Source organism: Chelmon rostratus, chromosome 10 (assembly GCF_017976325.1).
Source record: "Chelmon rostratus isolate fCheRos1 chromosome 10, fCheRos1.pri, whole genome shotgun sequence".
Classification (NCBI taxonomy): Eukaryota; Metazoa; Chordata; class Actinopteri; order Chaetodontiformes; family Chaetodontidae; genus Chelmon; species Chelmon rostratus.
Genome location: NC_055667.1, coordinates 25,424,701 through 25,452,570, shown reverse-complemented (window position 1 = coordinate 25,452,570; position 27,870 = coordinate 25,424,701). Strand labels below are relative to the sequence as shown.

Sequence of the window (27,870 nt, the reverse complement as noted above, 5' to 3'; positions counted from 1 at the left end):
ACATGGACAAAATAAAGCACAACACGTGACTGTGATAATGCTAATTAAAAAAAGTTTATTTTATTCCGGTAACCATTTCTTTTAGCTCATGAGGGATTCACACGACCCACGAAAAGTGTCAGAATTAACTGCGACACCTGCAACTCTTCATACTTCACTGTAAACTCATGGGATAGATCTACACAACAGCAACATGAATGTCAATAACGTCATCGTCTTTATGCGGTCGTCCGGCCATCCCGAATGAAACAAATAGCCACATGTTTACATACATAAAAGCATTTCTTTACTGGCTTATGCTTTTACGACATGTAAGAAATTATAAGAGACAATGAAAAAACCAAACAGATTTTCAAAACTACCAGTAGAAATCATTTACAAAATTGAGTCTTTGATTTTTCAGTTGTGTCTTTGTTACAGTTTAACATTAAGCATGTAGTATAGTTACATTTACAGTATATTAAAACGCCATATCTTTGACCTGTTAGAGTAACACTGACAAATTTCATATTCCAAACCATTCATTTTTCTAATCTAAGCAGAATTATCTCAGCTGACTCGTCACTGAAAAACAGTTTATATTGGCCAAACTGACCTTTATACTGCTGCGACAGGCACACAGAACTAACAACATGACATACTGTAGGTTTTATTTGTAAAGCCAAAGGAAATAATTGCTGTTTTGGTCCAGTCACAACAACTCTGAATAAAAGCAGCACCCTCTCGATGTATTGATTCTCTCACGACAGCGACCAAGCAGTCATCCGACACAGTTCGCTCTAAAACTTGTTGCTCTTCATCATCGTAGCTGGATTATTGCACTTCTTCTGGAGGAAGTGAAACAGAAGCAGTTTGAGCGTCTGCTCTAAAATTGACAGAAGACAGCTACAAAGTTCTACTGGAGTCATTTTAAAATGAGGTCAACAACAACACAGTATTTCAGCAATATATCTGTCATCAACAAATCAAATGAATATTGCTTTTAAGTTGTTTGATATGTTGTTCAGTCTTCAGAAACAATGTTTGAAATCCTCTGCACTATGATATCGTCCTGTCACCAGCCAGCTCTGCTTGTTTCCACATTTTAAAAGGTTTCTCATCTAGAAGCGTCCTCCAGTCGTCACCAGCTCCTGTGTGGTAGCGCCCTCGGTTCGCGCTACGACACCCGCTTCCTGGAGCTGGTTCGGCCCAGGCTGGCGGTGCTGGACCGGCGGGAGAGGACGGGTGTGGCGGTGGGGGGGGACGTCTCGTTTGGACAGCCGTGTTGGAGCAAAATATCGATGCAGCCTTTGCTCGCTGTTCTTCTGGCGATCCTCATGGCTGTCTGGCCTTGGCCATCTTTCGCTTTCACATCAATTCCGTACTGTGGGCAGAGAGAGACGACATTTAGCTTATTTATAGATGAAATGTCCATTAAAGGCAGAGCCGTGTGTGCAGTGAAATGAAGCTCTCAGCTATTAAAACATCTGCAGCTGAAATCCATCAGAACTAAGCGCGTTTCTTATGAAACAAAACTAGATAAACAAAGGCGGCAAGTAGAAAAGCATCTTTCTCTGCAAGACTGGAGGATACTAACCAGCACAGAGCAGGTAACTCTGAGGCGTCAGGAGTCGCAGCTTCACTGCATGTCAGACGCTTTTGGAAATTTGACTAATAGCAAACTGGTTATGAAATTTGCAAAGCTAAAGGACAATATGAACTAAGGCGAGCTCTGCATCTGTAGAGGGGCCCTGCATCAAAATCTATATTACTTGAGTTTGTATTAAGCTCAGATGGAGCTAAATCTATAAAGTACTGGAGTTCTGGTTGGTGTCTTTGACTGAAAAGTTGGAGGAACTATGAAAACCACAGCAACTCAAGTAAGAACTAAACCAAGAAGGAGAAGTCTCTTCTCCTGTCGGTGTTTCCACCACATCTGAAGATGAATCAGACCGATGATTCATTAAAAAAAGAGGAAACAGCAACACAGAGTCGTGTTGTCATTCTCCATATTTACTGTTGCATGATGCTATTCAGCTGAAGAAGCAGGAGCATTTTCTCAACCCATAAAGAAATATTTAATCCTTTTGAAAATCACCAAATTTGAGATACAAGGTTTTCATTGGACAGGAAGGGTATGAAAAATTCTAATCTGAAAAACTAGTAACTAAAGCTGTCAGAGAAATTTAGTGGAGTAAAAATTTGCGAGTGGAGCAGAAGTGTAAAGTTGCATTGAATGGAAATACCCAAGTACAGTACAAGTACCTTGAATTTGTAGTTATGTACAGTACTTAAATATACTTAGTTACGTTCCACCAGTTTCCGTGTCCTTTGCCTTGTACAGTCTATTTTCTTGTATGCTCTATACAGTGTCGAGTTAAAGAAGGACAGCACAAATCAAACCCACCCAGATGAGCAGCTGGGTCATGACTACGTCTCCCAGCTGGCAAGCAGCGTGCAGGGCGGTGCGAGGCGGTGAAGTCGCCCCGGCCAGTTGGGCGTTGATCTGGTCCTTGGTGCTGTGGGCCAGGAGGAGCAGCAGTCTGGGCAGATCTCGCTCAGTCACCGCGGACAGCAGCCACACCGGCATACTGTCCTCTGGAAGCTGGGACCCCGAGACTGGCTGCAGAGCCGCCACAAACGCCCGCTGTTCGTACTTCGCACGGATCCACGACTCCCTCTCCTCACTTGTAAAGCAGACACACGCAGGAGATCCGGTCACCAACACGAGCACACGTGATTGGATGACATCTGACATATTAGGATGTTTCTTTAGGCAGAAAAGTTTCACACAAGCACTTAAATGCACGAAGAGGAACACTTTATTTTAACCCAACATTAAGAACTTGTATGTGATGAATAAATGGTGTATAATGAAGCTGTAAGCAGACATAAAGACGTGTTTATTGAAGTGTTATAGATGTGATGAAACCTTGTTGCTCAACACGTTCTCATGAGTTCTGAACACATCTACAAACAGTTTTAAACCCGCCTGTGAATGATTTGTACATGTGTATATGAACATTTAATTAATGCAAGGGTTTATTTATGTGTGTAATCATATAATATTAATATATGATCCCAGTTATCAAGTGATTACAAACTATTAATAATTCATTAACTGTTACCATCAATTATAGATGAAGAAGAATAAACTGTTAAAAATGTTATAGTGTGTTATTACCTGCTGACCAAGTTGATTTTAATACTGCGCAGGTCTGACCTGGAACCAGTTTCTGTCTGATCTAAAGAGCTGTGCTCCTACAGTATGAATAAATGTGGCTGTACCCACCGGGTTGCATTAGGTGTGGGTTTGGTTCTGCCGTGGGTGCAGCTCTCCCAGATGCTGTTGGCCATGTGGTTCCCGATGGCGGCCAGGACTTGCGTGAGCTCGCCGGGCCAGTCGTCCAGGTCCAGCGAGCGAACGCGAGACAGGTGAGTCCCCAGGTTTCGATGGATCCCTGAGCACTCGATGCAGATCAGCGCACCCAGGTTGAGACTGGCCCAGGTGGGATCTGCAGGGCAGGGGAAGGCAGACCGGTTACAGGAGGTGTGCCTTTAACGAACTAACGCAGTCAAAATAAACAGGGTGTAAAGTATGTGCACGCCGCCGGCTGTGGACGGTGCATGAAAGCAGAATTATTCTCCAGAGGGAATCAGCAGCTGCAGGGAAAGATGGCGACATTTAAGAACTCACTTGGTGCTTCGCAGTCCACACACAGACTGTTGCCCTTGGCGTTGCGGATGGCCTGCAGCGCTACAGCTTCACTCTGGCTGCTCCTCCGAGCCTGAAGAAAACACACACAAACAAACACAGTTTATTTGTCGCTTATATTACAAGAGCGAATGGCATTCAAAATCCACTTTGGCCTCTGTGGGTGCTTAAGGCACATAGTTACATCATATCACATCCATCAACACGTGTGACACTGCGACATGTGGAAAAGCTTCTTCTGCAGATATCTGAGAGAATTTAGAGCTGGATAATATGTAGATAGATATTCATGACTAAATAGGCAACAATCAGAGTCAGAGTTCAGGAAAAAACCTCTTTGGTCATTATTTATGAAGACTCTGGAGTCTTGGTCACACCAGAAGGTGGCACAGTGAAATGCATCCACTCATCTCCATGAAATATCTGTGGCTGGAGAGCTAACTGCTAACATGCTAGCTAGCTTCGTCTTCGTCTTTTGTGGAGCGTCTTGTACTCGGACAGGGTTAAATATAACTGGATGCATGGAGCTACACAGCTAATAAGCTGCGGCAGCCTCCTCATTAACACTTGCAAGTGTTCCTCACTCAAAGTGAGGAACACTTGCTATTGGTCGACAGCTCAAATTCGCAGGGCAAAGTTCACCAAAGTTGGACTCATCTTGAAAGATTTGTACCGTATCCAGTCATCACAGGGTGGCTCATCAGGACTGTGTGTGAAGTTTTATCAGATATGACTGACAGTGTTGGCAACAACCACACATCTGTAATCAGATTTTGATGTCTGTCTCTGGTCTAACTTTGGCAGAAGATGTGTGCTCTTGAAGAATCCCGTCGCCCGTAGCAAGAAGTTGATGGCAAAAGAGGTTTTTAGGGCCTTTAAAGTGTGTGTACCTTGTTTCTGCCGCTCTCGCAGGACTGCAGGCTGGCCAGGATCTGGCTCTCTATAGCTGACACCCACGAGTCCCTGTCCTCCAGGCTCTGAGCCTCAAAGTGCCACGTCTGCCCGGTGAACGACACGATGATAAAGTCTGCGTTCTCTTCCTCTGCAAGCAAAACGGAAGCAGAACAAACTCAGATAACATCTGCGTGTATCTATAACTATCGTACCATGCATTAACGTAATGGGACATTATGAATCTATAGTCAGTGAAGGAAGCACAAAAAACAAATGCAAAACGACACAGACGAGGGGTTTGATGGAAGGTGAGAACAGAAACATCTTGGGGTTATTACAATGAAAACAAGTCAAATGAACAACTGTCAGGCACATGGCAGAGGACGCAGACAGAGGCAAGATAACGAATGTAAATCAGATCAAATTCAGCTCCATCACCCTCACTTGTTACCTGTCTTATTAATGTTTCTCAAGCTACCAAAGCTCTTTAATTTCCACATTTTGCGTTTGGCTGCAGTGCGAGAGATAAGCACAGGAAGAGGAAAAAGAGAAACAGAGAGAGACAAGTACAAGTGTTAAGAAAAGGCTTTAAAGAGACATTCTGAGACAGTCAAACACCCTCACTAATCTACATCCTCATAGAGGAGACGGGAGCAGACGACAGAGGCATAAGAACAAGGAAAGCTGCGTAGGAATGTGTAAATAATGTGAATATGCAAGAAGAATCTGCGCGACGCTAATGCTGAAAGCATTCTTTGATGTTTTATTCATGCATTAACTTTCTAGTTATTTGTTCTGAAAACTCTGTGCTGATTTCCCGTTAATGCTTCATATCACTCATTACAGTATTTGTGCATTTGTATATTCGTATCTTTGACATAAAAAGAAGTATTTTTATTACACTACTACTCAAATCGTTGCATTCATTTACCTTCAGCCTGCCCGACGGCTGCATCTCCTTTCTGATTCATACTCTTCTTCCGCCTGTTCTTCTTCCTGTCGCTCATGGGAGATGACTGGCCGGGGTCTTTCCCAGAGAAAGGACTGGCCGCCCCTTCGAGGGCATCTGACATTTGTTGCAACAGAATTAGAGCAAAATAATGAATCATACAGCACATGCATGACAGCAGCTGTGTGCCGCTTTAGTGGGGCGACAATATCCGAAGTGTTTCTGTGACTGAGAGGTTTTTAATTCCCGCGTACGTACCAACACTTTGTGCTTTGGTGGACAATGAGGAGGGGCAGCGCTGAAGTCCTCGCTCTCCTCCTTGAGGCGACAAACCACCAGAGCGGTCATCGACCACAGAGAGGGTGCCGGGACACAGCTGAGGAACTGACAGCGAGAGAGGACGTGACGGTTTATATACAGACATGCAGGAGTGAAATTATCTGTTTCTTATTTCAAAAAAGCAAAGCAACATGAACATATCATGCTCAGTTGTGGAACCAATATACTGATAATTTTCTTAAGTGAAAATAGCAATACCACGCTATAGAAATACTGCATTTTTAAGGAAAGTCTGGCATTAAAATTTTCATTTCAGCAAAAGCACAGAAGTATTTATAAAGTACAGTGCAGTATTAGCAACAAATTGTACTTCGCTCTCATTATGCGGAATATTTCCTGTTATAATATATATATTATATAATTAGATCAATATTATTATTGCCTTAACATGTAATTCTACTTTAATGTTGTAGCTGGTCAAAGTGGAGCTAATATTAACTGCTTCATATACTTGCATGCATCATATTTTAAAAGATAATCATATTATTATCTTAGTGTGAAAAGAAGTAGTAATTACAGTTGTTAAATGAATGCAATGGAGCGAAAAGTAAAATGCTAGAAGACGTAGCACAAACTGGAAATACTCAAGTAAAATAAAAGTACCTCTGAATTGTACATAACCTGATAAGTGACCTGTTTTTAAAGATTTATTTCTTCAGTAGGAACAAATGGGCTTGAGGCTGAGAGCCAAGTCAGGAAGCATTTTGAGCCGCGCTAACACACTGTTGGATCTTTTCCTGTACCTGTGCTGGTGTTATCAGCGGCTGTCGGCTCCTTGCTCAGCCCGTTAACTCCAGGTACGGAGGTGGGGGGGACAGGTGAGGGGCCCGCCGGAGCCACGGCTCTTGGAGGACGTTTCCCGGGAACTTTAACCGTCACGCGCAGGAGATCGATTTCCTTTCCGTGGGTATTCTGTGTGTAGTCCTGAAACAAACAACGTGTCACACATGTTACAATAATTCCTCCTCTTACAAATTAGTAGTTCAAGTCATTTATAAGAAAGCTGCTAAAAACATGATGTAACCCGTAGCTCATGCTAGCTAATGTTAGCTAATGTTAGCAAAGTTGACACTGGTGTGTTACTGACACATGCAGTATGTCTACTCGAGTGCTGCCCTTAAGCACTTGCATATTTAACTCAAGCAGTATTTCAATTACATGCAACTTTATACTACATCTACTGCATTTCAGTGGGAAAGCTGATGTTATAGATTAAGCTTTTATTAACAAAAACATGACAGATTTATAAAATTTGAGGCTGTGCCATACATTAAATTATACAACAGCATATAAAGAATTTAAAAGTGCTTTTTCCAACACATTTTCATATGAATTCTTTTGTACTTTTATTCAAATTAAATGTTGAATGTAGTATTTTTACAGAGCAGTATGTAAAGTATACTTTCTTCCAACATGAAGAACAATGAGCTATAATTAGGCTACATATTAGCATTACCGTTAGCCCATATTGACTCTACGCTGAGCCTAGCTAGCTAATTAAGCTAATGTTAGCTTCACGAGTAGGTAAAAAACGCTCATAACCTTTATTCACCTACTCAGCTTACATACTTTTACAAGCAAGACGAGGTAAGATTGATGCTTTATGGTTAATATTTTCACGTATGAGTTTAGAAGAGAAATGGCTTTAAAAAGAGCACTGAACAGTGTGTTTGGCAGCGTATCGATATCTCAGATAAGATGTTTGTCTTGTGTCGCTGCAGCGCTAACTTCCCTGAATCTAACAGAGCAGGACAGAGCTGCTAACGTTAGCTTACGCTGATCCAGCATCATCCAGGACCAGCTTCCACACAGTGAGAAAATGCTCCAGTGGATTTAGTAGGCGTGAAATAACGCAGTACAACGTATAATAATAATAATAAAATACTCCTGGTCTTGGAAGTAACACGGGATTAATGTTTGCTTGATAGTTGGACTCGCTAACAGTTGTAGCTTATGTTTGTTCTTGTAACTTTGGTTTTAGAGGAGGTAAATAAAAGAAACCACAATCTAAACTTTAATATGGATAACTTACTAACCACTTTACTATGTGGAGAGGTCTGATATTTAGTAACAAATCAAATAGGACGACAGTAGTTTTTCGTGGTGATGGGATTTCAGACTCTTTTCAGTGAGCCAGATCATTTGGCTCAGCTCTGCAGTGAAAGTCGGCCATTTTGGTTCTTCATTTAATACCATCCTGGCTTTTATAATTCAGCCAATTTAGAAATGTTTTACTTATTATTGGTATCTTATATTACTCAATGTAATTATACTAAACCTTATAATTTCCAGAATACCGTAATTTTACATCATGCTGCAAACACATTATCATTTTATTTGTATTGAACTGTGTTTTGTATGTTGGTGTCTCACCATGCTTGGGTCTTAATGTTCTAACCAAAATGAGATGTTTCCAGATCGTATTTAATAATTGTGTTATGGGGTCGTCCTATTATTCTGTCTTGCATCGATTTATTTAAAATCTCTTTGATGGGATTTTGTTCACTTAAAATTGACACACATAACTATTGTTTAGCAAAAATGCTTTGAAGCTGTTTTGAATTTCCTTTTTGTCTTTTGCCACCGACTGTACAAATATAGAATCAAAGCAATTACAGGGCTGATTAAGAAAAATGTGGCCTGTGCTGAAAACAAGTGAAGCTGCAGTTAGTCTCTCCACAGTGAACTGAATCATCCCTGTGTTTTACTGCTCTATTGATCAGTCCTGTGGTGTTCTCTTACGCTGGAGCTGGAGTGGTAAGACAGCGTGCCATTGTTGGACAGGGTGACGTATTTCTTCTTCCACTCCTTGTTGAGAGAGCTCCCACTCCTCTTCCACAGGATGCTCTGTCAAAAACAACCAAGGTCACCACACTCGCAACAAACGGATCCGCCTAAATTTAGAGTCGGCACAACAGAGACGATCTCCTCAAAGTGTGAAGAGCGTCCGACAGCAATAGCTGAAAGCACAATATTAATAGATCACCCTTGAGAAAGGCTGAAAAGGATGAAACAAATGTTTTTTGTGCTGCTTATGTAAGATGAAATAAATAGACGAGTGCATTTTTGCTCCCACCTTGTTGCTGAAGAGGGAGCTGCAACAAATTACTGTGCTGCAAAGCAAACTGAAGCACGTAAAATACTCACAGCATTGAAAATTTGGTTTGTTAGTCTGATACTGTTTATAATGTTAACCGAACCTGTTTGATAGGAGCACCCCGCGCTCCGCTCAGGTCTCCTTTACCATCAGCAGCCTTCTTATCTGGGTCGCGGTTCTGGAACAAATCGGACAAACGTGTTCAAAGGGAGCAGAAGATTTAAGCCGAGAGAGTCAGAGGTGGAGCTGAGTGGAGGGAAATGATAGCGAGGGATGACAGGAAACTAAAAGGTGTGAGACACCGGCAGTTGGCGACAACTGACCTTGAAGAGGGAGGGCCGTCTGGGGATGCTCTTCAGCGAACGGGAGCTGACGCTGCCTCCCCCCTCTCCCTGTGCGACCCGCAGCTCCCTGTGACTGACCACAGGGGTGGAGGGGAGGGAGTAGGCGTAGCCGCTACTCGGGCCATTACTGGCCTGAGAGGAGGAGCGGGGCGGGGGAGGGCAGCGGGGTCAGGAGGTCAGGCGGTGGGGGAGATGGATGGAGATGGAGGCATGAGGGAAGAGATGGACAGAGTGAGAATGGGCTGAAAGATGAAAAACTGCTGGAACAGATTTGTAAAAAGTGGGTGATGATCGACAGCATGAATTTTTCAGTCGTCGATCTTCGTGAACTCGGGGAGTGAGGTGCTCATGGAGCTGGGATGGATGTAGAGGAAGTGATGAACGGTCTCAGAGATGGTGTTGAAAATTACATTTCAGTTTGATAGATGATTTGAACTTTATAATGTATGCAACTCTTCATCAGATGAAAGCTTAACCATCAAACCTGCCCAGAGGAGAGCTCCATGTTCTTAAAAGTCGCACCTGAGTCGTATTTTCAGAAATGTATGTTTCAAGAGGTAATTTTGTCTCTTTTAGTCATGAATTCTGAAATATGCTGAATCAAGTGGACTATTCTGGCAACAGGAGAGCGACAGGAACGCTAAAAAATGCTCCTGACGCTCTGAGGTGAGCAGAAAAATAGAAAAATGCTCAGCCAAAGTCGAAAAGTACTTTAATTTTGAAGAAAACACCCGCATGGCAACAGCAGAACACTTTCATCTGTGTCCTATTTTTATCAGCTCTTATATAATATCAGTCTAGACTGGAGAAAGATTGTGTTTACCCAAACAGAGGAACGATAACAACTACTAGAGAAGGTTCAAACCCAAACGCATTCGTATTCAGCACTCGTGCATGTCTGAAACTGATGGATTTCAAAACAGACTTGATCTTAAAAATACAGAACATTTCCTTCCTCCCTCCGTCAGGGTCTTAGAAATATTTCTATGTGTGAATCAGTGCACAGCAGTGCTGTTATGTGTCGCTCAGCTGTCCAATCAACTGCTCAATGGCCGAATAGAGTTTATTCAGGATAAAGAAATAATAATAAATTATTCGATCTTAGTCAGAAGAAATGTTTTGTTTTTTGAAAGTAAATCAAATATATGGTGTAATAATAGTATTCAGATCTAAGATTTAATCTTTTTCATAAATAAAACTAGCTCAGTTCTACTGTGGTAAAATAATCTGTTGCAAGTGAAAGTACTGCATCTATTTATACTTAAATTGCCAAAAGTCAGAGTACTATTTTTAATGACTTTATAAATTTGTGATGACTCGCTCTTATTGATTAGTTGATTTGTATTAGTTGTGTTAATAATCTAAATCTGCAAAGTATCTAATGTCGCAGTGGAAATGTAAAGTAGCATAAAATGGAAATACTCAAGTAAAGTAGAAAATTGTACCTAAGTAGAGCACTTTAGTAAAAGTTCTTTTCCACCACTGTATAGCAAAATCAAGTATATAACATTACTGCACTTGTTACCTGAAGATGTTTTTGATATATAAAGGTGTCTGTAATGGCCAAACGTTCATCATTTGATGACAGCTGTTTGGATGTTAGGTACCTGGCTGGGGAACGATGCTGATCCAGGTGTGGAGCCTCCGGAGTGGCTGGGAGAGTTCGGGAGTGACTTGCAGGCCTGCAGCGCCGCCTGCTTCTTCTGAGCTACAATCTTCTGAGCGGCTGGAAAACACACAGCGGCCATCAAACCGTGTCACTCAACCAACTACCAGCAACAATCGGCGGCTGCATAGAAGTATTTCCTCAAGGTGAATCAGCGCACTCATCCTGATAAAACACAAATAGCATTCCGGTCGGCTCACCCTCTGAAAAAACTCGGTCCACGTTGAACCCGTAGGTGGCGCAGGTCTCATAAAACAGCGAGTGACGCACATCAATGCACAGCTGTCTGGCCCTCTGATCCTCGATCACACGGGGGTTGGTGCTACTGATTTTATCTGGAAAGAAACAAAAAAAAAAAAAAGAAAGCAAAGAGTTTATATAATAAAGGCTTGTAGTTTGATTCTGGGACGTTTATTCCAGGCTGATTTGTTTCTTTATTGATTAATCTGACACTCATTTTCTTGATTAATCGATCAATTCTTTATTCTACAAAATCAAAAAATCAAAAATCCAAATAGAGTCAGTTTACTATCATACAGTGCATGATGAAGAACAGCAGCTGTTTGGGGATTTTGCTTGAAAAATGACCAATTGTGCTGCTTCATGGACAGCATACAAGGTCCAAAATGGCTGAGGCAATGTCCTGGTCTGAAGATGCTCCTCAGTCATTACTTCACTCTTTTGATCCCATCATGACGGCTGTGCGTCTTAGTCATTTTAAGTTGGTTAGTTCGTCTTTCAGGTAAAACTACCAGCGGTGCACGACCCTGCCATCCTTCAGATCCATAGTTTTAGCATCAGTAAGACGTTTAGTCTGCTACGATGCTGAAAGACAGCTGACGTTCACACCGCAGCGTGCTGCAGAGTGGGTCTCACATTCCAGACAACACCGAATTAACCAGATTTCCCAGAGCCACTTTTCTTTCCTATCATATTAGCTCGAGAAGAAGTAGAGTTAATGTTACACTTCAATTTCCTGGATATTATTAGATATGAGTTTCTTCTGAACAAAAGTTCTGTGTGTGACTGAAAAGTTGTCGATTGAACTTTAGATTTTCAGTTAATTCCACTTGTTTTCTCAACTCGGTTGATTTTTTTTCCCAGTTCACTCACACCTTTGAGGCAGCGGCGGAGCTTTTTAAACTGAACCAGCCTAAGATGTTTCACAGTGTGCTGTGTTCAGGCTTGCATTGTGAGACGTTTCTCCACAGCGCTGACGCAGTACAGCAGTAAACAGCGCTCTCTCGTTTGTAGTTCTTTAAACCAATCACAATCGTCTTGAGCAGCGCTTACTTCAGGGTGCAGCCCTTGCAAACACATGTAAAAAGGCTGCTAGCTTGCTTGCATTCATACCAATGTTGTTTCCTGTGGTGACAGATATTTAAAAGGATAACGTGCAGGTCATGGAAAGGGAGGAGAATGCAGCCAAAAGACAGGCTTATACTAACTGTACATTAACACTGACTCTTTCTGTGTCCCAGAATATGTAACCCTACACGGCTGTGATCCACGTGCTGACCTTGGGTGCCGACCACGATGACTGGGATGTCTGTGCGGTGTGCGCTCAGCTGGCTGTAGAGCTGGTAGAGCTCCTGGAAGCTGGCCTCGTTCTCCAGACTGAAGACCAGGATCACTGCGTCGACCCAGCTGCTGAACTGCAGGGGGAAGAGGATGGTGGATGACGGATGATGGATGAGGAAGTCTGCAGGTATTTCAGTTTTGCATACTAACTACTGTCACACACACACACACAAAGAGGCACCTGTGCATCAGGTGGTCCAGCTTCCTCTCGGATCAGTAATAAATGACTCTGTCCGTCCACAAGCACTTCCTTTTTATACCTGCCACCTGACAAGGACAATGACAGACATGTTATTCAGCAGCTGGTGGCAGCGTGACAGATGGGGGATGCTCATAAATCTCTGCAGCGGCAAAATAATCAAAAATGAGACCCAGCAGCAAGAAGCCAAAAATATGTTTTAAATGGGTTGTTATTTATAAACCAAAAACTATTTCTGACCAGCAATAAACTCAACTAGTGAAAAGAAACTCTATAAAAAGATGCACTTCACGTTTCTTACCATCCGGCTTCTCAAGTGCAACATAGCTGCCCGTGATGTATTTGTTCACCAGCGCTGACTTGCCACTTTTTAGACTTCCCAGGATGCCCTGAGAGAAGGAAGAAAATAAAATAATACCATGAGGTTCATTCAGGGTGAGAATGAACACACGATCACGGTGTAATGCATCAAATGTAACTCTCAGACTGAATCAAACACAAGCTTTTAGTTCCTCCATTGAGGTTGTTTTTGTTGCTTTCAGCCATGTAATCTGTCAGCAGAGCTAGAATTTCTGTCCTCATCTGCTTCTGCTCCACTGCTTTTTTTTCATCCATGTACATTTACAGTGGTGGAGGAAGTACTTTAGCAAACTAGCATTAGCACATTATAAAAGTGCTTCCTTACAGGTGAAAGTCCTGCATTCAAAATATCATATAAACAAAAATGAATCAGCAAAATGTTCTTAAATACGGAAAAGTAAGACAAGGCATAATGGAGACTGGCCTTTTTTTACCAAATACATTATTATACACTCAGTGACCACTTTATTAGGCACAACAACAGAGCAGCTCTGCCAGAACTTCTGTCTTTATGAACCTCATAATGCTCAGTTTTTGTTTAATTTGTATGTTTATTATTGCGGTCATAGTTAAATGGTGTTGCACTGAGCAACTATTTATCCAGAGGTGTTTCTAATTTATTGTCCCTAACATTTAACACTTCTATAACAGCGACAACACAAACTGATATTATAGGCATGATAAAAACAGACTTCATGGTGGAACACACTGTACAGGTGTACCTAATAAAATGGCCACTTTTTGTATGTATTATCACAAGATGCTAATGATTGTACAACAACATTTTTATTCTGTATTTGGTCAATATGGAGCAAACTGTAATAACTATGTAAACTACTGGGTAGTTTATAGCAATTAATCATATTTAACAAGTTGATCATATTTATGCTGTGTTTGAAAACTTAATCTGCAAATTAGCCATAAAAACTATAATGTTTCCTGGTATATGCTGGTATAAAGTGGCAGAAAATTATAATACTCAAGTAAAGCACAAGTAACTCAAAACTATGACAGATTAAATGTATTCAGTGACTTTACATCACTGCATGTAGTCTTAATTTCACACCCTAAATGTAGAATTTGAGCTTCAAGAAATAATTTGACCTTAAATTCAAGCAATGTGAATGAGATTTTGGGTAATCCTGACATAAAATGAGAGAACTGGTGGGCGTCTTAGTTTACACTCTTTATAAAGTTCTCTTATAGCAACATCTCTGATCCATAATGATGAATAAATGGAGTAAAGTCCTATGTTTCTGCTGCTGGATGTGGGTGGTACACTTTGGTCTCACCAGTCTCAGCTCTGGGATGGATCTGCTCAGGGTCCACTCCTGGCTGTTGGCAATATTTACTAGAGAGAGACAGACAGAGACAAACAGTCAGCCAGGCAGGGAAGCGGAGAGAGATTCATCATTTTGATCATGTAGGTAAAAAGGGCAGCCATCATAACGGCCTATGGGAGAGCCATAAATCACACAGCTGCTGCGTGACCGGTCGCCATAAGCACACGTGTGGCCCGGCAAGTCGTCTTAATGAATATAACCTTTAAGTCACAACAGGAGACCCGACAAGGTGCAGCCACGCCGCTCGTTATCCACTTTGCTCCCCGTGTGCTGTGGGTGACGGACAGCTGTGTGGTGAGTTACTGTGGCCTTTACTTTCAGTTCAGCTGCCAATCAAACATTCAGAGACTCTTGTGTGGATTTTAACAGCATCTCCCCTCTGAACTGAAATGAACTGGGCAAATAAGTGTTTACTAACTATTTTGATGAATTGATTAACCTTTTGACTGTCAGAAAACAGTGCACAAAATGCTCTTCACAGTTTCAGTGCTGTCTGACCAACAGTCCAAGTATATCCAAATATATAACGTTTACAGCAGTTTACAGTGATATAAAGGAGAGGAAAAATGCAAATCAGCACATTGCAGAAGGTGAAACCAGACGACGTGACGGAATGATTAACAATAAATGGTTTTTCAGAATATTCGCAGTTGTTTTTCTGCCAACTGGCTTTTTGTTGCGACGTACTCGCCGCAAAATTGTGAGTGTTCTTTGTGTGTGTGTGCTGTGGAAACCACATGAACATACGCATGGACACACACATGCACATGCAGTACAGAGGGGCTGGGTTGCACACAGCTGTGCCTGCGTCCCTACTGGGCAAAAGAGGTGGCATGCCCTCAATGTGATGTGACGCTCACACCCAAACACCCATCTGCAGCTTCAGAGGGACGAGAGCAGAGAGAGAGCCCGAGGAGGATCTAAAACTGATTCAGAGACAGAAAAAACAGCCACTCAGGAGCCAGTTGATTAGGTACCGCAAGCTGAAGCCAACACAGTCTAACACATCAATCCTGCAAGAAACTCTACCTTCATGCTGGTTATAATGTTCTGTTTTCAACAGCTTTAGGGCGGTGTTGATTCAACTGTGTGAACATTGTGGAGGCTGCAGACTGTGGTGCAGCTGAGCTGTATATGTTGCTTTATACCAGGCTTTCCCAAATTAGGGTCATGACCCAAAATGGGTTTACTGGGTTGCCAATTGGCGGAGTAAAATGCATAATAATGCTGTGATATGATATGTGAAATCATTTTCCTCATTATAATAGAAGAAGACTCTGCATGCAGCCGTAGAACTGGAGTTACGTCTCTCTTTTTTTTGCTGTTTTTCTGGCTTGTTCAGTTTAGATACTGTGTGCCTGCGTGTCAGTAACGAGAGCTTAAAAATGAACAAATTGGACAGACGTCTCCAGATGAAGCACCGGGGCAAGTCAAAAGAATTTATCCCGTGCAAAGAAGAGACTTTCAAGAGACAGTGTTTTGACAGTGGAAATGCAAGTCAGTCATGCGTTTGTTTGTGCAGCGTTTGAAATTTTTGTATGTGTGTCTGTTCATTGGTGACTAGTGTGTTGCTAGCTTAGCCGCAACTGGCACGCTGACATTATGACCCCCGGTTTGTCCCTGATGTGGATGAGGCAGCAAAGTGCATTTGTTTAACAATGTGTCGATGGTGGAAGAGTCAGTAACGTGTGTGTGTGTGTGTGTGTGTTTTGTGTGTATTAGTTAAGCATGTGTCTGTTTTTATGCAAATGTTGGAAATTCTGGTGATTGTTGGAGCCTCTACATTTTCAATTCATGGTTTGCTGTATGTGTTTATCAGTTATTATTAAATGTAGATGCATTTTTGTAAATTTGGGGAGACTTTGGGGCGATTTCTCTTTTGGGTCTCGAGCTAAATAAGTTTGGGAACACCTGCTTTATAGTAACAGGTGTTTCCATTATTTTGTGCACCCCATTTATATCAATGAGGATTGGCTAAGAAACACAGGATTTGTTGCAGGACTGGTGTATTAGACCTGCAGCCAGGTGCACCTGATAAATCAGGATTCAGCCATGCTAGCAGCTCTATCAGGCTGCACATTGCTGCTTCAAGCTAAATGCTAATGTTGCCAAGCTAACATGCCCACGGCGACCATGTGGAGCAGGCATAATGTTGACCATGTTCACCACTAGTTTTGTGTGTTAGCATGCTAACGTTTTTCAGTTCACACTAAACACAATTTTTCCAATTACTGTGGATGAAAAGTCAAGAGATCATCAAAGTTAGGATTCATCATCTGGGAACCTTGAATGTCTGCACATTTTATGCCAGTCGATCCAGTAGGTGTTGAGATATTTAGCTGGATTAGTGAAAATGTTGACCTGATGACGGTGCTAGAGAAGTCAGAGGGTCACCACAGTCAATAGCATTTGGACCAAGCCCCTAACATTGCACAAAAAACGGAAACACACATTAGAAAACACACAAGGGCGAAAGGAATAAAACAGAGGAGACCAGGAGGTTCTGGCAGACTTGGCTGACAGATATAGTGCCGGCCTTCCTGGGTGTGAATGTGTGATGTGTCCTTCAAAGACAGATGATGATTAAACTCGAGCCTGGTTCTAAATCTACGGAGCGTCCAGGCCAACAGATGCACAGATGCAGCCGGTGATGATGTGCTTCAGATGAGAGAAAAAAAACGGGTTTACGAGCTGCTGCTGCTGCTGCAGGCAGCTCTCTGGGAAAAAGGGCAACTCCTACAACACAAACAGAGACACACACACAGTCTTTGTGTATCTTTGTCTGTCTTCCTGACTCAAAGCTCTCTTTATGGCCTGCTCATGCTGCCAAAAGTGATCAGACAGTGTGATCCTTCTGCTGCTTCGACACACAGATTTCTACAGAAAGCCAATTATCCACACTCCCCGATCCAAACCAATCATGTGTGATCCACTACAACCCCGGAACGTAGCGTGTAGCTCACATCCACAACTGCCAATTTTCTAACTTAATTCTGTTGTGGGATTTTTGACAGAATCCTCTCAGCCTGTGTCAACACATGGTCACACACACACACACACACACACACACACACACACACACACACACACACACACACACACACCTCCTCCACCCCTCTGTTTCATCAGACTCTGCCTCTGTAGCAGCAGCAGAAGCAGCAGTCCTGCCGGTTGCCATGGCAACACTTCCTCCTGCCCCGATTATGTGTATGCGTGTGTACGTACGTGTGCGAATGTGTAGTCGGCAGGGCTAGTCTCACTACTTGAGTGAATCCACAGTGTGCGTGTGTGTAAAAGTGTGAATACACAACGAGCGAATGAATACATAAAACACACACACACACACATGCTCGCTCCCGCTGGCTGACACTCGCTCTTTCTTTGGGCAAACATGTTTGTGAAAGAGATGCACTGTTGAACGCTGCGGCCGTCGACACACGGCGGCGACGCCAATGACCCTGAATCTAAAAATGCCACACGGTTGCTTTTGACATGATGGTATTTGAACTGAATGGCTGACAGAGACAAAGAGTGAGAGGGAAGGGAAAAAAAATCCCCATGTAGTGGCAGAACATGGAGTGGGTGGAATATCAAAGACCGGATTAGAAATGTTCACGATTGGCTGTGGACCCACACATAACGCCTCATGTCTTTCCCTCTTTCCAATCGCTGCAGCTCCGTGGAAATAAAGCCGAGGCAAAAATCAAGCGGAGGGGTGCATCTGCGATCGCGCCACCGGCTCCTCTCCCCCTCGGCTTCATTATGAGATTTAAACCCATGCTGGGAACGCTGCTTAAGTGTGTGTGTGGGGTGTGTGTGCGAGTGCAGAGATTACCCCTCCAGCGGTGTGAAATCTGCCCGCGCTCTGAGGGGAATTAGATTAAGACTGTCTAAGATGGTTCTATTGTCACTTCTCAGATCAAAGAACGTCATCTGTCATCAATTTGTAGTTGCACATGGCTTTGGGAAAATGTCTCTGGGCACGTGACAGTATTACAGCCTGTAAATGTACTCTGTGTGGGGTTCTCTGAAAAGATCAACCCCACCCAACCCCACCCACACTCAGTTTAAATGGATGCCTGTGCACAGACGAAAGGGTCACACTCTGATTACTGTTTGGCAGTGAACTGAAGACAGGAGTATCTGTGATACCGGTTTGTTGTCATGGATGTAGTCGACACCAGGGATGGGGTGTGTGCAATCGTGACCTCCTACCTTCCTCCTCACTGGAGTCTCTCTGTATATAGACAGGAGGCGCTGTGGAGGATGACCCTGCTGCCCCCGAACTGCTCTTTGTGAAAATGCCGCTGATGAACTTGAGCATCTTCCTGTCTTTAGCGGAGCCTCGTTGGCCCTGCTGGGCCTGCTGAGCTTCCCTGGCCAGGCCCAGGTCCTCAGAGAGGCTGTTCAGGTCACTGTTATCCAGCGTGCGGCTTTTACCTTTCCGTGCCGGTTTGGAGGCCTGGGTTGCAGGCGCAGGCAGGGAGGCCGAACCGGTCTTTAGTCTCTCCTTCCTGGGGATGTCTCTCATCACTGCGGCCATGCCACCTCCAATCTCGAGAGGTATTCCAGCTTGAGCTTCATCCCGCAGGTCCCTCCACCCATCGGGTCTGCTCGCCTCAGCCCACGAGGCCCTGCAGGGGCCTGGCGAGCGCGTCGGCATGCGGCAGTCCTTGCGGTCCAGGCTCTGTGCCGAGGTAGGGCTGCGCTCTCTACCCTCCCTGGAGTCGCGACCTCGGGTGGCCACGCTGCTGTGAGACTTCAGCAGACTCACAGGACGCTGGCCCACCGGGCGGATGGGAAGGCTGGTCCTGGTCGGGGTGCGGCTGGGCTCCAGCACCTCTGTTGGTGGTGTTGGGGTCAGCGATGGTGACGTGCATTGCTTTGCCTCCGGGGTGGAAAGAGTTTTCTCGATCTCAGCGGACTTTGTCTTCTGGATTGCCGCTCTCTCAGCAGGTAAGGGGATTGAGAGGTTGCATGGCGGTTTTTCACTCCCTGTGCTCGGGACATCAACGGTGGAGGGAGCTTTATCTTTCAGAGGGCTGATGGGTTTTCTCTCCCCCCCTTTGAGTTCATTAGTTAACTCGCCCCCTTTCAAAACAGCATCATCAGCCCTTTGTGGTTGTCCTAAATCCACCCCAGCTCCATTCTCAGTCCGAGCAGGAGCTTCACCTTCAGCCTCCGCCCTCGGCCCAGCCTCTTCTCCTGCCCTTCCTGCCGGCCTGGCCTCCACCTCCATCCCCTGGGTGCTGTTTTTGGCCTCCCTTCCATTCTCCTCCACAGCCTCTACCTTGACCAGGGTGAGGGAGATGAGGTAGGTGGTGCGTTGCTGCAGGGCGCCGCCTCCGCTCATGTGGTCAGGCTTCAGTAGACACACAGTAGATGAATGAAACCAGACAGAGCAACATGAACAACTGACAGTTTGCCAGCGTGTTGGGATGTGGAAGAATCCGACAGCACGACGGTGACAAAAAACTTACATGGAGGGAGATTAAGTTTCTCCTCAGAAGATACAACAGCAGAGGGGCTGTTGGTTTCATCCATCCCCCAAATCCCTATTTCTTTGTTTCGGATTTTAATTTCAGTCACGGATTTCTTCTCTGAATGCAATTTTCATTGCTCTGGGATACAGAAAAGAAATCCGCTCTTCCCGACAACCTTCAGCACACTGCCAGTGCAGTCCAATCAGCCCTTTTGTTCCTAGAAAACACCCAATTAAAATCTATCCACTGCATATGTTTGCAGCTACTGAGGCAAATAAATCTTCATTATGGTGTCTGACGCTTCATTCCTGATGGTAATTATTGACTCGACCTTATTTTTACGTGCAGCACCTCATCTTATATGTTGCTCAGTCCATCCTCTTCACTCAGAGCCAAAATCTTCATTGAATTCAGAATAACAACTGCCCCGCATCATACGTCATCAAGGATGTGATCAACAGCAGCTGTAACCTGAAAAGGTAAAGTCTTTAAAAATGCATCAGTGTCACCCTAAAGGAGCATGGCACAGTACACCCAGAGCTGTATGCAGTCCAGTCCAGATCATGGGCTCTCACTGCGAGCCACACATGTGTGTTGACAGCGGCGTCCATTCAGAGAACGCGGCAGCAGGAAGGCAGGCAGCCTCACGGAGATGCACAGGAAGGACATTGATGAGGGCTGAAGGGGATCAGGAGGAGAAGCCGACAGAAGCCTGGGCGGATATCTGGAGATGCATGACCGAGCCAGGGCGCGTCCGGCCATCACGCCCCTCTCGCTGTCTCCCGGGCAGCCTGTGTCCTCTGAGCGCATCAGGCGTTGAGCATGGCAACACAGCAACGGCACAGAGGAGGCGCTGAGGCGAGTCACGGCTCAAACAGCTCCCCGGCTGCCTCTGGAGCCGTCCGATAGAGACGCCGTCGCACAGGTTCAGCGAGTCCGATCACACACACGCATGCACACACACGCACACACACACACACCTCATACGTGCACAGCTCTGCTCTGTCACACTCTGCGTTTCTCTCCGCTCCTCTCACAAACACACTGATAGGAATCTCCAACGTCCCTCCCTCCACATGCCCCTCCTAGTTCCAACAGGCGATCCATGCAATGCAGAAGGATCCTGCTCCTCTTCCTCTTTCCCTCCTTTATTTTCTCTCTCACTGCTTCCCCTGCCGCTTCTCTCAGATTGTGCAGGGTCCCTGCTCTTTATTGCTCATCCCTCCCATCCCCTCCCCTCCATCGTTCTCCCTGCGTGCCGGAGAGGAGGAGGGGGGAGGCAGCGGGTAACGGGTGGTGGTGAGGCAGCAGCGCAGGAGCTGGACCTGCTAAATGAGGGGAGACCGCGGGAGAAGAGATCAGCGGCAGAGGAAGAAGGGAGAGACGAGCGGGAAGGGTTAGTCAGGAACGAGCCACAAAAAAAGATGGATGCATGTTTGGGGGGGGCACACATGGGCTGGGTGTCTGCCCCTGTCTCATTTATACAGCTGCCAGAATAGTTTCATCAGGATCATCCATCTGTCTTCAGCTGTCTGTTCGTGTGTGTGTGTGGCTCTGTGTGGCTCCTCCTCAGTAGGAGGCTTGGCTTGTTTGTTGCTAAGGTGTTACAATCTTCCTGGCTCTGGTGGCACAATCATCTCCTCTATGTCCTTCCTCCTCCTCCTCCCCCCTCTTTGGTACATTCTGTATCGCACTCGCTCCCAGGACCTCTGTATCAAAATGGTGTTTGTCTGTGTGAGTGTTTCAGTCTGTGTGTGTGTGTGTGTGTGTGTGTGTGGGGCGCACATGTGAGTGAAAGAGATTTCCTGTGAGCGTATTGATCTGTAGTCTATTGCCTACTATGGCATGTGTTCATTAGCAGAAGTGGGTAAGCTCTGGGCTCACAGCATGAACCAAGCAATAGTGTGAGAGGATGAGAGCATATTGGACATCAATAGCTGGACCACAGAATGCGAAAAAGAAAAAAAGAAACACATATACTGTTATTTTTATGTGAATAAAACAAAAAAAACATATAAAGCATATTTCATCATCCATATGATGAAATACGTGAAAAAAGTACTTCATTAAGATGCATCTATGATGAAAACCTGTTTGCACCAGAAATTGTGTAAAATCCAGTGTTACTAACAAAATAATATCATTTTCATAATTGATTAATTTGCAGATTATTATCTTAATTAATCAATTAATCATTTTACATCATTCCTTGAATGTCTTACCAACAGTCTAAAGCCCAAAGACAAAGAAAAGGAGCAAATTCTAACATTTAAGAAGCTCGAACCATAAAATGTTTGACATTTTAGTCATAAAAATATGCTTAAAAGATGAATCAATAGTTGCAGAATTATTTTCTGGTGACCAACGAATTGATGAATCTTTTATGATATAGCCAAAAAAGTACTGTTCCAATTACGCTGCGTGCAACAACAAAAAACACTGCAGCAAACACGATTACACATCCATCGCTTGAATTATTGCCATGTGTAATTTCATGTTAATTACTCTCTGATTAAAAAAAAAAAATCCTTGATGTGAAATCAGAGGCCTTTCCCCACAGCGCATCACTCTCAGCCTCCCACCATCATCTCATAACACACGATCTGACTGTCCACCTGCTCGGCCCGCTCCCCCTCCCCTCCACAGTCAGGGAGAGGGCAATAACTACTCCCGCTGAATACAAAAGACCTCTGACAGCCGCCTTTGGCTCAAGGGGAAAACGCACGACCTGAGAGCATCGGCGACCGCAGCCTCCAACGCAGAGGAAGAGTCATGAATTTAAAAAAAAGACTCAGACAGGAAGAGACGAGCTGCTTTTTAAAAAATCCAAACGCACGTTCGGGGAGCGACGTCGTAAAATCCTTTTTTAACAAGACGTGACGTGCCCGTGTGAGCTGAGGTGCACGTCAGGTCGCTGCAGTTTGAAGTGCTGCGCGGTGAATCTGATTATTTGGAAATTGACACCCACGTAAAATGCAGAAAATCAGGTTGTCTTCAGGCAGACACTTTTCAGAAAACACACTGCCTCCCTGTCTCTGTGTGCAGAGACTCACATGCATGCAGACGAAGCTGCTCCCACCACACACACACACACACACACACACACACACTGACACCCATGGGCGGGCGCTGTCAGATGGACACTGGCCAAGGGCAGTGGTCATGCTGGGTGATTTTTCACTTCTCCTTCACTGCGAGCTGTCCTCTATGTCTTTCCCTTTTTCAATCTCCCCCCCTGGTGCCATGCTGCAGTGAACACTATACCAGTCACATTCACATTTAAATGTCTTCATTTAGCTCCACCTCACCCTTTTTCTCCCTCTCCATCTCTTTCTTTTTTTCGTCTCCCATCCTTTCCCTGGCACACGGCATCAGTCGACCACATCCCACTCGCTTATTAAGTGAGAGAGGTGGGCTCTCTTTTTAGCTCCAGTGAACTCTACAATCACAGATCCGGGCCCCACAGGGGAATCGCTGCCTTTGATCCTCACTACAGTGTCGACACTCCAGCAGCCTAATTATACAAAAAAAAACCTTCAACTGAATGTGTTTACACATCGGGGGATGCCTTTCAGAGTGTTTCAAGATCTGCCATCATCCTGAAAAGAGCTCAAAGCTCACCAGAATCCACCGGGGAGCTGACTGACCTTCAGTTCACAGACAAAGAGTCACAGCAACAGGCTAAAATGTGAGCTATATTTCATGAGGTTGTTCCACCCAGTCTGAACTCTGAGCACATTGTACTTAAGTACCGAGCTTTACACGAGTAACTGCAACTTATGCTGCTTTATACTTCTATTGTACCACATTTGACAGTGAAATCTTGTACTTTTTACCACATTTATTTAACTATCGTTCTTCCTGTGCACTGAAAACATACAATGAACTTACTAAATAGGAAGCATTGTTATAGATGAAAGGCCTCACACACCTACGCAGGTGTTGTGTGATTAGACCTGCTCAGGTTTGAGTTGTGCTGTGCTGGTGGATGAAGCATTGAGATCTTTACTGAAGTAAAAGAAGCAATACCACACAAGTACAAGTCCTGAATTCATATTTTCATACTTAAGCAGGACATGACGAGTGACCGGTGAGCCACGCCCCTTTTTTGTACGAGGTCATAAACTGAAATGGACGAGAACCACATGTTTGACCTTGAAGAGTTTGTCGTGTTTTATATTTAGTTCGTAATTCTCTTTCTCTGTTGATGAAGTTTACAGAACTCGTCTTCCACTGGACACCAAAAAACCTGCAGGTCCAGATGAACTGGGAACATATTTTTTTAAAACTTGCCACTGATTTTATTGATAAACCCTTTAATAAAATAAACATCTTTAACCTCACTCTCACTCAAAATGTCATCCCAAAAATGTGGAAATCTGCTCATGTGCTCTGTTTAAAGTGGGGGACTACAGGCCTCTTTCCAGTTTAACTGTCTTGTCAAAGGTCCCTGAAGGATTGTTAATGATCAACTGAAAGAGTTCCTGAGTGCTAATAATATTCTTTCAGTGCAGCAGTCTGACTTCAAGAAACAACATAGCAGGAGTGGGTAGTAACACACATGAGTAAAAAAGTATGTTTTTTAACTGTACTTCTTCTCTTTACTCAGGTATATTTTTTGAACCAGTAATCTGCTTTTTACTTCTCTACACTTGTCATTTATACCTTCAATATAACTAATTTGCTCTAAAGGTGGAGATTGAGTTTTAAGGCTGAGAGCTTCAGGAGCTGCAGCTGCCTGGAAGTAAAAGACGCACCACCTGTCTTCTGACCACGATGCAAATGATGAGGGAGCACCACCCAGAATAAGAGGCAGCTTCCAGTGACAGTGCTTTCATACGTTTCAACATTTTATCCACAGGTGCTGTTTTTTCATTATTTTGCACTGGTCTGTTCAGATAAATATTTCAAAACGGAAAGTAACTTGTAGTTTGAAAAATTTATCAACCAGGTACTTTTTCTTTCACTTTTCCTTGAGTATCTGCAACATAGCACCATCACAGCACCCCTAAAGGTTGTTAATGATATCATTGAGTCACTGGATCACATAAAACATTCGCTGCTCTTTTTATTGATCTCTGAAAAGCCTTCGATACAGCTGACCATCTTATCAATACACAACACCTGCTCGGTTTTTGGTGTCTGATCAGGCTGTTGGCTGCTTTGAAGCTGACCTCTTTGAAAGGGCACAATGTGTCAGATTTGATGCCACTTCCTCCAGCATACTACATGTTGCATCAGGGGTCCTGCAAGGTTCAGTTTTGGGTCCGCTTTTGTTTACAATCCATGTTAGCAGCCTGGGTTCCTAATGCCCAGTTTCATTTTATGCTGATGACACAATCATTTACTGATGTGGTGCCAGTTTGCTCAATCACTTTGTTTTTGCAGTCTACCTTTTCCATTATAAAATCACGGCTGTCTGGTCTTAAACTTGTGTTGAATGTTACAAAAACTACATTTGTTGTTTGTAGGACGGACTGATTTAATTAGTGTCACAGGACAAGCATCAAGGTATTTGGATAATAATTGTCGAACTTTTAAACCTCTAAAACTTCATAATAGAACTGAAACTCCAACAGAGTTCAGTGGCCTTCATTGGCCTTGTGTCAACTGACTCACTGCTACATATTTATTTATAAATCCATCCTCGGACTGCTCCCTTCTTATTGTATAAAGCTCGTATTGCTCAATTAAAACTACTCTTGTCTGCCTTTTAATGATACCCTCTTTCTCTCTGACTGTCGACACCGAGATGGGCAAACAGGCCCCTGCAGCCTGGAATCATGTGCAGACAGATCCACTGCTAGATAGGCTGCTCCCAGTTAGGATATTTAAAAATGTGGTGAAGGGTTTGCTTCCTTAGCTTGACCATCTTCTGTTACGATGCCTCTGCCTCCCCTTCCTTGTGTCTCTCTGATTTTGTTCCCCTTTGTGTACTGTGAGTCCTCTCCTTGTGGTTATCCCTGTTTGTGTGTGTCTGGACTGGGCATTTCCTTCTAAACCTGACCCTTGTGCATTGTCTTCCCTTGTGTCTCAGACTCATCCCCCTCATTTGTCTGCCTGCCAAGTTTGCCCAGTTCCAGTCCTCCACCTGTCCACCATTTCCTGGACCTACACACATCATGTCCCCAGTGAACAATTTGCTTTTTGTTACAATAAATCCTTCTTAACCATATCCACCTGAATCTCTGTCCTGCATTTGGAGTCCAGCTCTTTACTCAGTCCTTTACATCTTCCTCCGGTCTGTCCTCTCAGGTATGAGTTGATAATGTATGTTTTGTTTTGTGTGCTTTTGATGTTTGGATGTATGCTGTTTGAAGCACTGTAATGCTTGAAAAAAAGAGTTTGTGATGTCAATGAGATTAACCTGGTTATATAAGATATAATAATAATGACAAAAATCTTAATCTGAAAAGTAACCAGTAACTCCAACTGTCAGATAAATGCAGCGAAGCAAAAGTACAATATGTAATGGAGCACAAGTATAAGACAGAACAAAAAGCAAATAGTCAAACTGCAAGTAAAATTCAAAATTCAAAATTGTACTTCAGTACAGTACTTCAGTAAATGCTCTTTTTTACTTTCCATCACTGGTGAACAATACTATTTCCTTATGTGCACAACATAAAAAGTTATTAGCTTTCAGAACCTTGGAGGCTCCATACTTTAATACTCTGAAAGGGGCCAATACTTTCACTTTTGATGCTTGAGGTAAATTTTGCTAGTAATACATGTGTACAAGTAGAATTTGAATGCAGTACATTCCCTTATACCAGAATATTTTTACATTGTGTAATTGCTACTTTAACTTCAGTAAAGGATCCGAATACTTCTTCCACCTGTGAACCTCACATGCTGCGTCTACACAGAAAGGTCGCAGATAAGAACAAAAAACAAAGTGAGTTTGACCGTGACACATTGTGTCACATTAACTAGAAACGATGGGAAGTACAGATATGAGGAAATGATGTAAAACTCATCTGCTTCTCATGTAAAGGCCCTGTTTGTCTGAAAGGAAGTGGCTTTGAGGACAGTTGCAGATTGTCAGACAGGAAGTAGGCCGCACAGCAGGTTTCATCCTGCTGCCATGGCGATGGCTGCTGAGGGATGTTGCCATTGGTTGCCCGTGTCCAGAGGCTGACTGATAAATAAATGCCACTACATGCCAGACCCCAGGAGGGGAATTTCTGCCCTCAGAGTGAAATGAGAATGAAAATGAACATCGACAGAAGAACTCTTCCCCAGAAAAGACGCCCTGACTGACACAGGAAGCACAGAGGAAGATATCAATCACCTACGCGAACGTGTTCCCCCACACCCTGTGACTAACGCTGACAAAAAGAATAATGAAACTCACTGCAAAGTCTGCATTTCCAATTTGTCCCTGTCTATCATATCAAGAAATGCATTAAGGCGAGCACCTTGAAGGTCAGACCATGCCGCAGATTCTAATAGTCTGTCAATGAGAAGTTCAGCATACAGGTATATGCCGCTTTCGTTCCTACAACAAGCAGAAGTCCATCACAAAGATCGTCGAGGAGGATGAGCTTACCTTGAATGCTGTGGAGGTAAACTTTAAGGCCTGAGCGCAGCTGTTGATCCCCGACTCTTTCAAATTGCTTGGAAAGTCTGTTGATTGAACTCTGGAGAGATTCATACCTCTTGACCTCTGCTTTTATTGCGGTGGAGTTCACTGATTTACTGTTGCTGTTCATCCTGACACATGGATCTGTTGTAAACCGAAGCAAGGCGCTCGCTTCAGCCCATTTGAACTCCAGGCCGTTTGTTCCACAGGATGAACACCAACTTAAGACACAGAAGCGACAGTAAAAGAAACTCGGCGGCTGCAGAGGGTGCCTCTCTCTCTCTCTCTCTCTCTCTCTCTAGACCACAGAAGTCACCTCACGACAGCGTGCGTCTC

At 43.9% G+C, this 27,870-nt stretch overlaps 1 protein-coding gene across 2 annotated transcripts; it reads right to left on the bottom strand.

The window, feature by feature from the left end:
• Positions 1-30: 30 nt before the first annotated feature.
• On the bottom strand, positions 31-27,870 carry agap2 (ArfGAP with GTPase domain, ankyrin repeat and PH domain 2). 2 transcript variants are annotated; one of them, XM_041945288.1, is made up of 19 exons: positions 18,682-19,819; positions 14,416-14,474; positions 13,065-13,152; positions 12,746-12,831; positions 12,503-12,638; positions 11,184-11,318; positions 10,925-11,043; positions 9,297-9,449; positions 9,077-9,151; positions 8,619-8,723; positions 6,620-6,800; positions 5,796-5,921; positions 5,520-5,654; positions 5,040-5,099; positions 4,585-4,736; positions 3,677-3,767; positions 3,272-3,494; positions 2,387-2,666; positions 31-1,363 (listed from the first exon to the last, which is right to left on the bottom strand). In XM_041945288.1, the coding sequence occupies exons 1-19, from the start codon at positions 19,817-19,819 to the stop codon at positions 1,157-1,159; spliced, it is 3,549 nt and encodes a 1,182-aa protein (XP_041801222.1). In that variant the 3' UTR covers positions 31-1,156. The 2 variants fall into 2 exon arrangements, with proteins under 2 accessions (XP_041801222.1, XP_041801223.1); XM_041945289.1 differs by lacking the exons at positions 5,040-5,099; positions 18,682-19,819 and adding an exon at positions 27,502-27,870.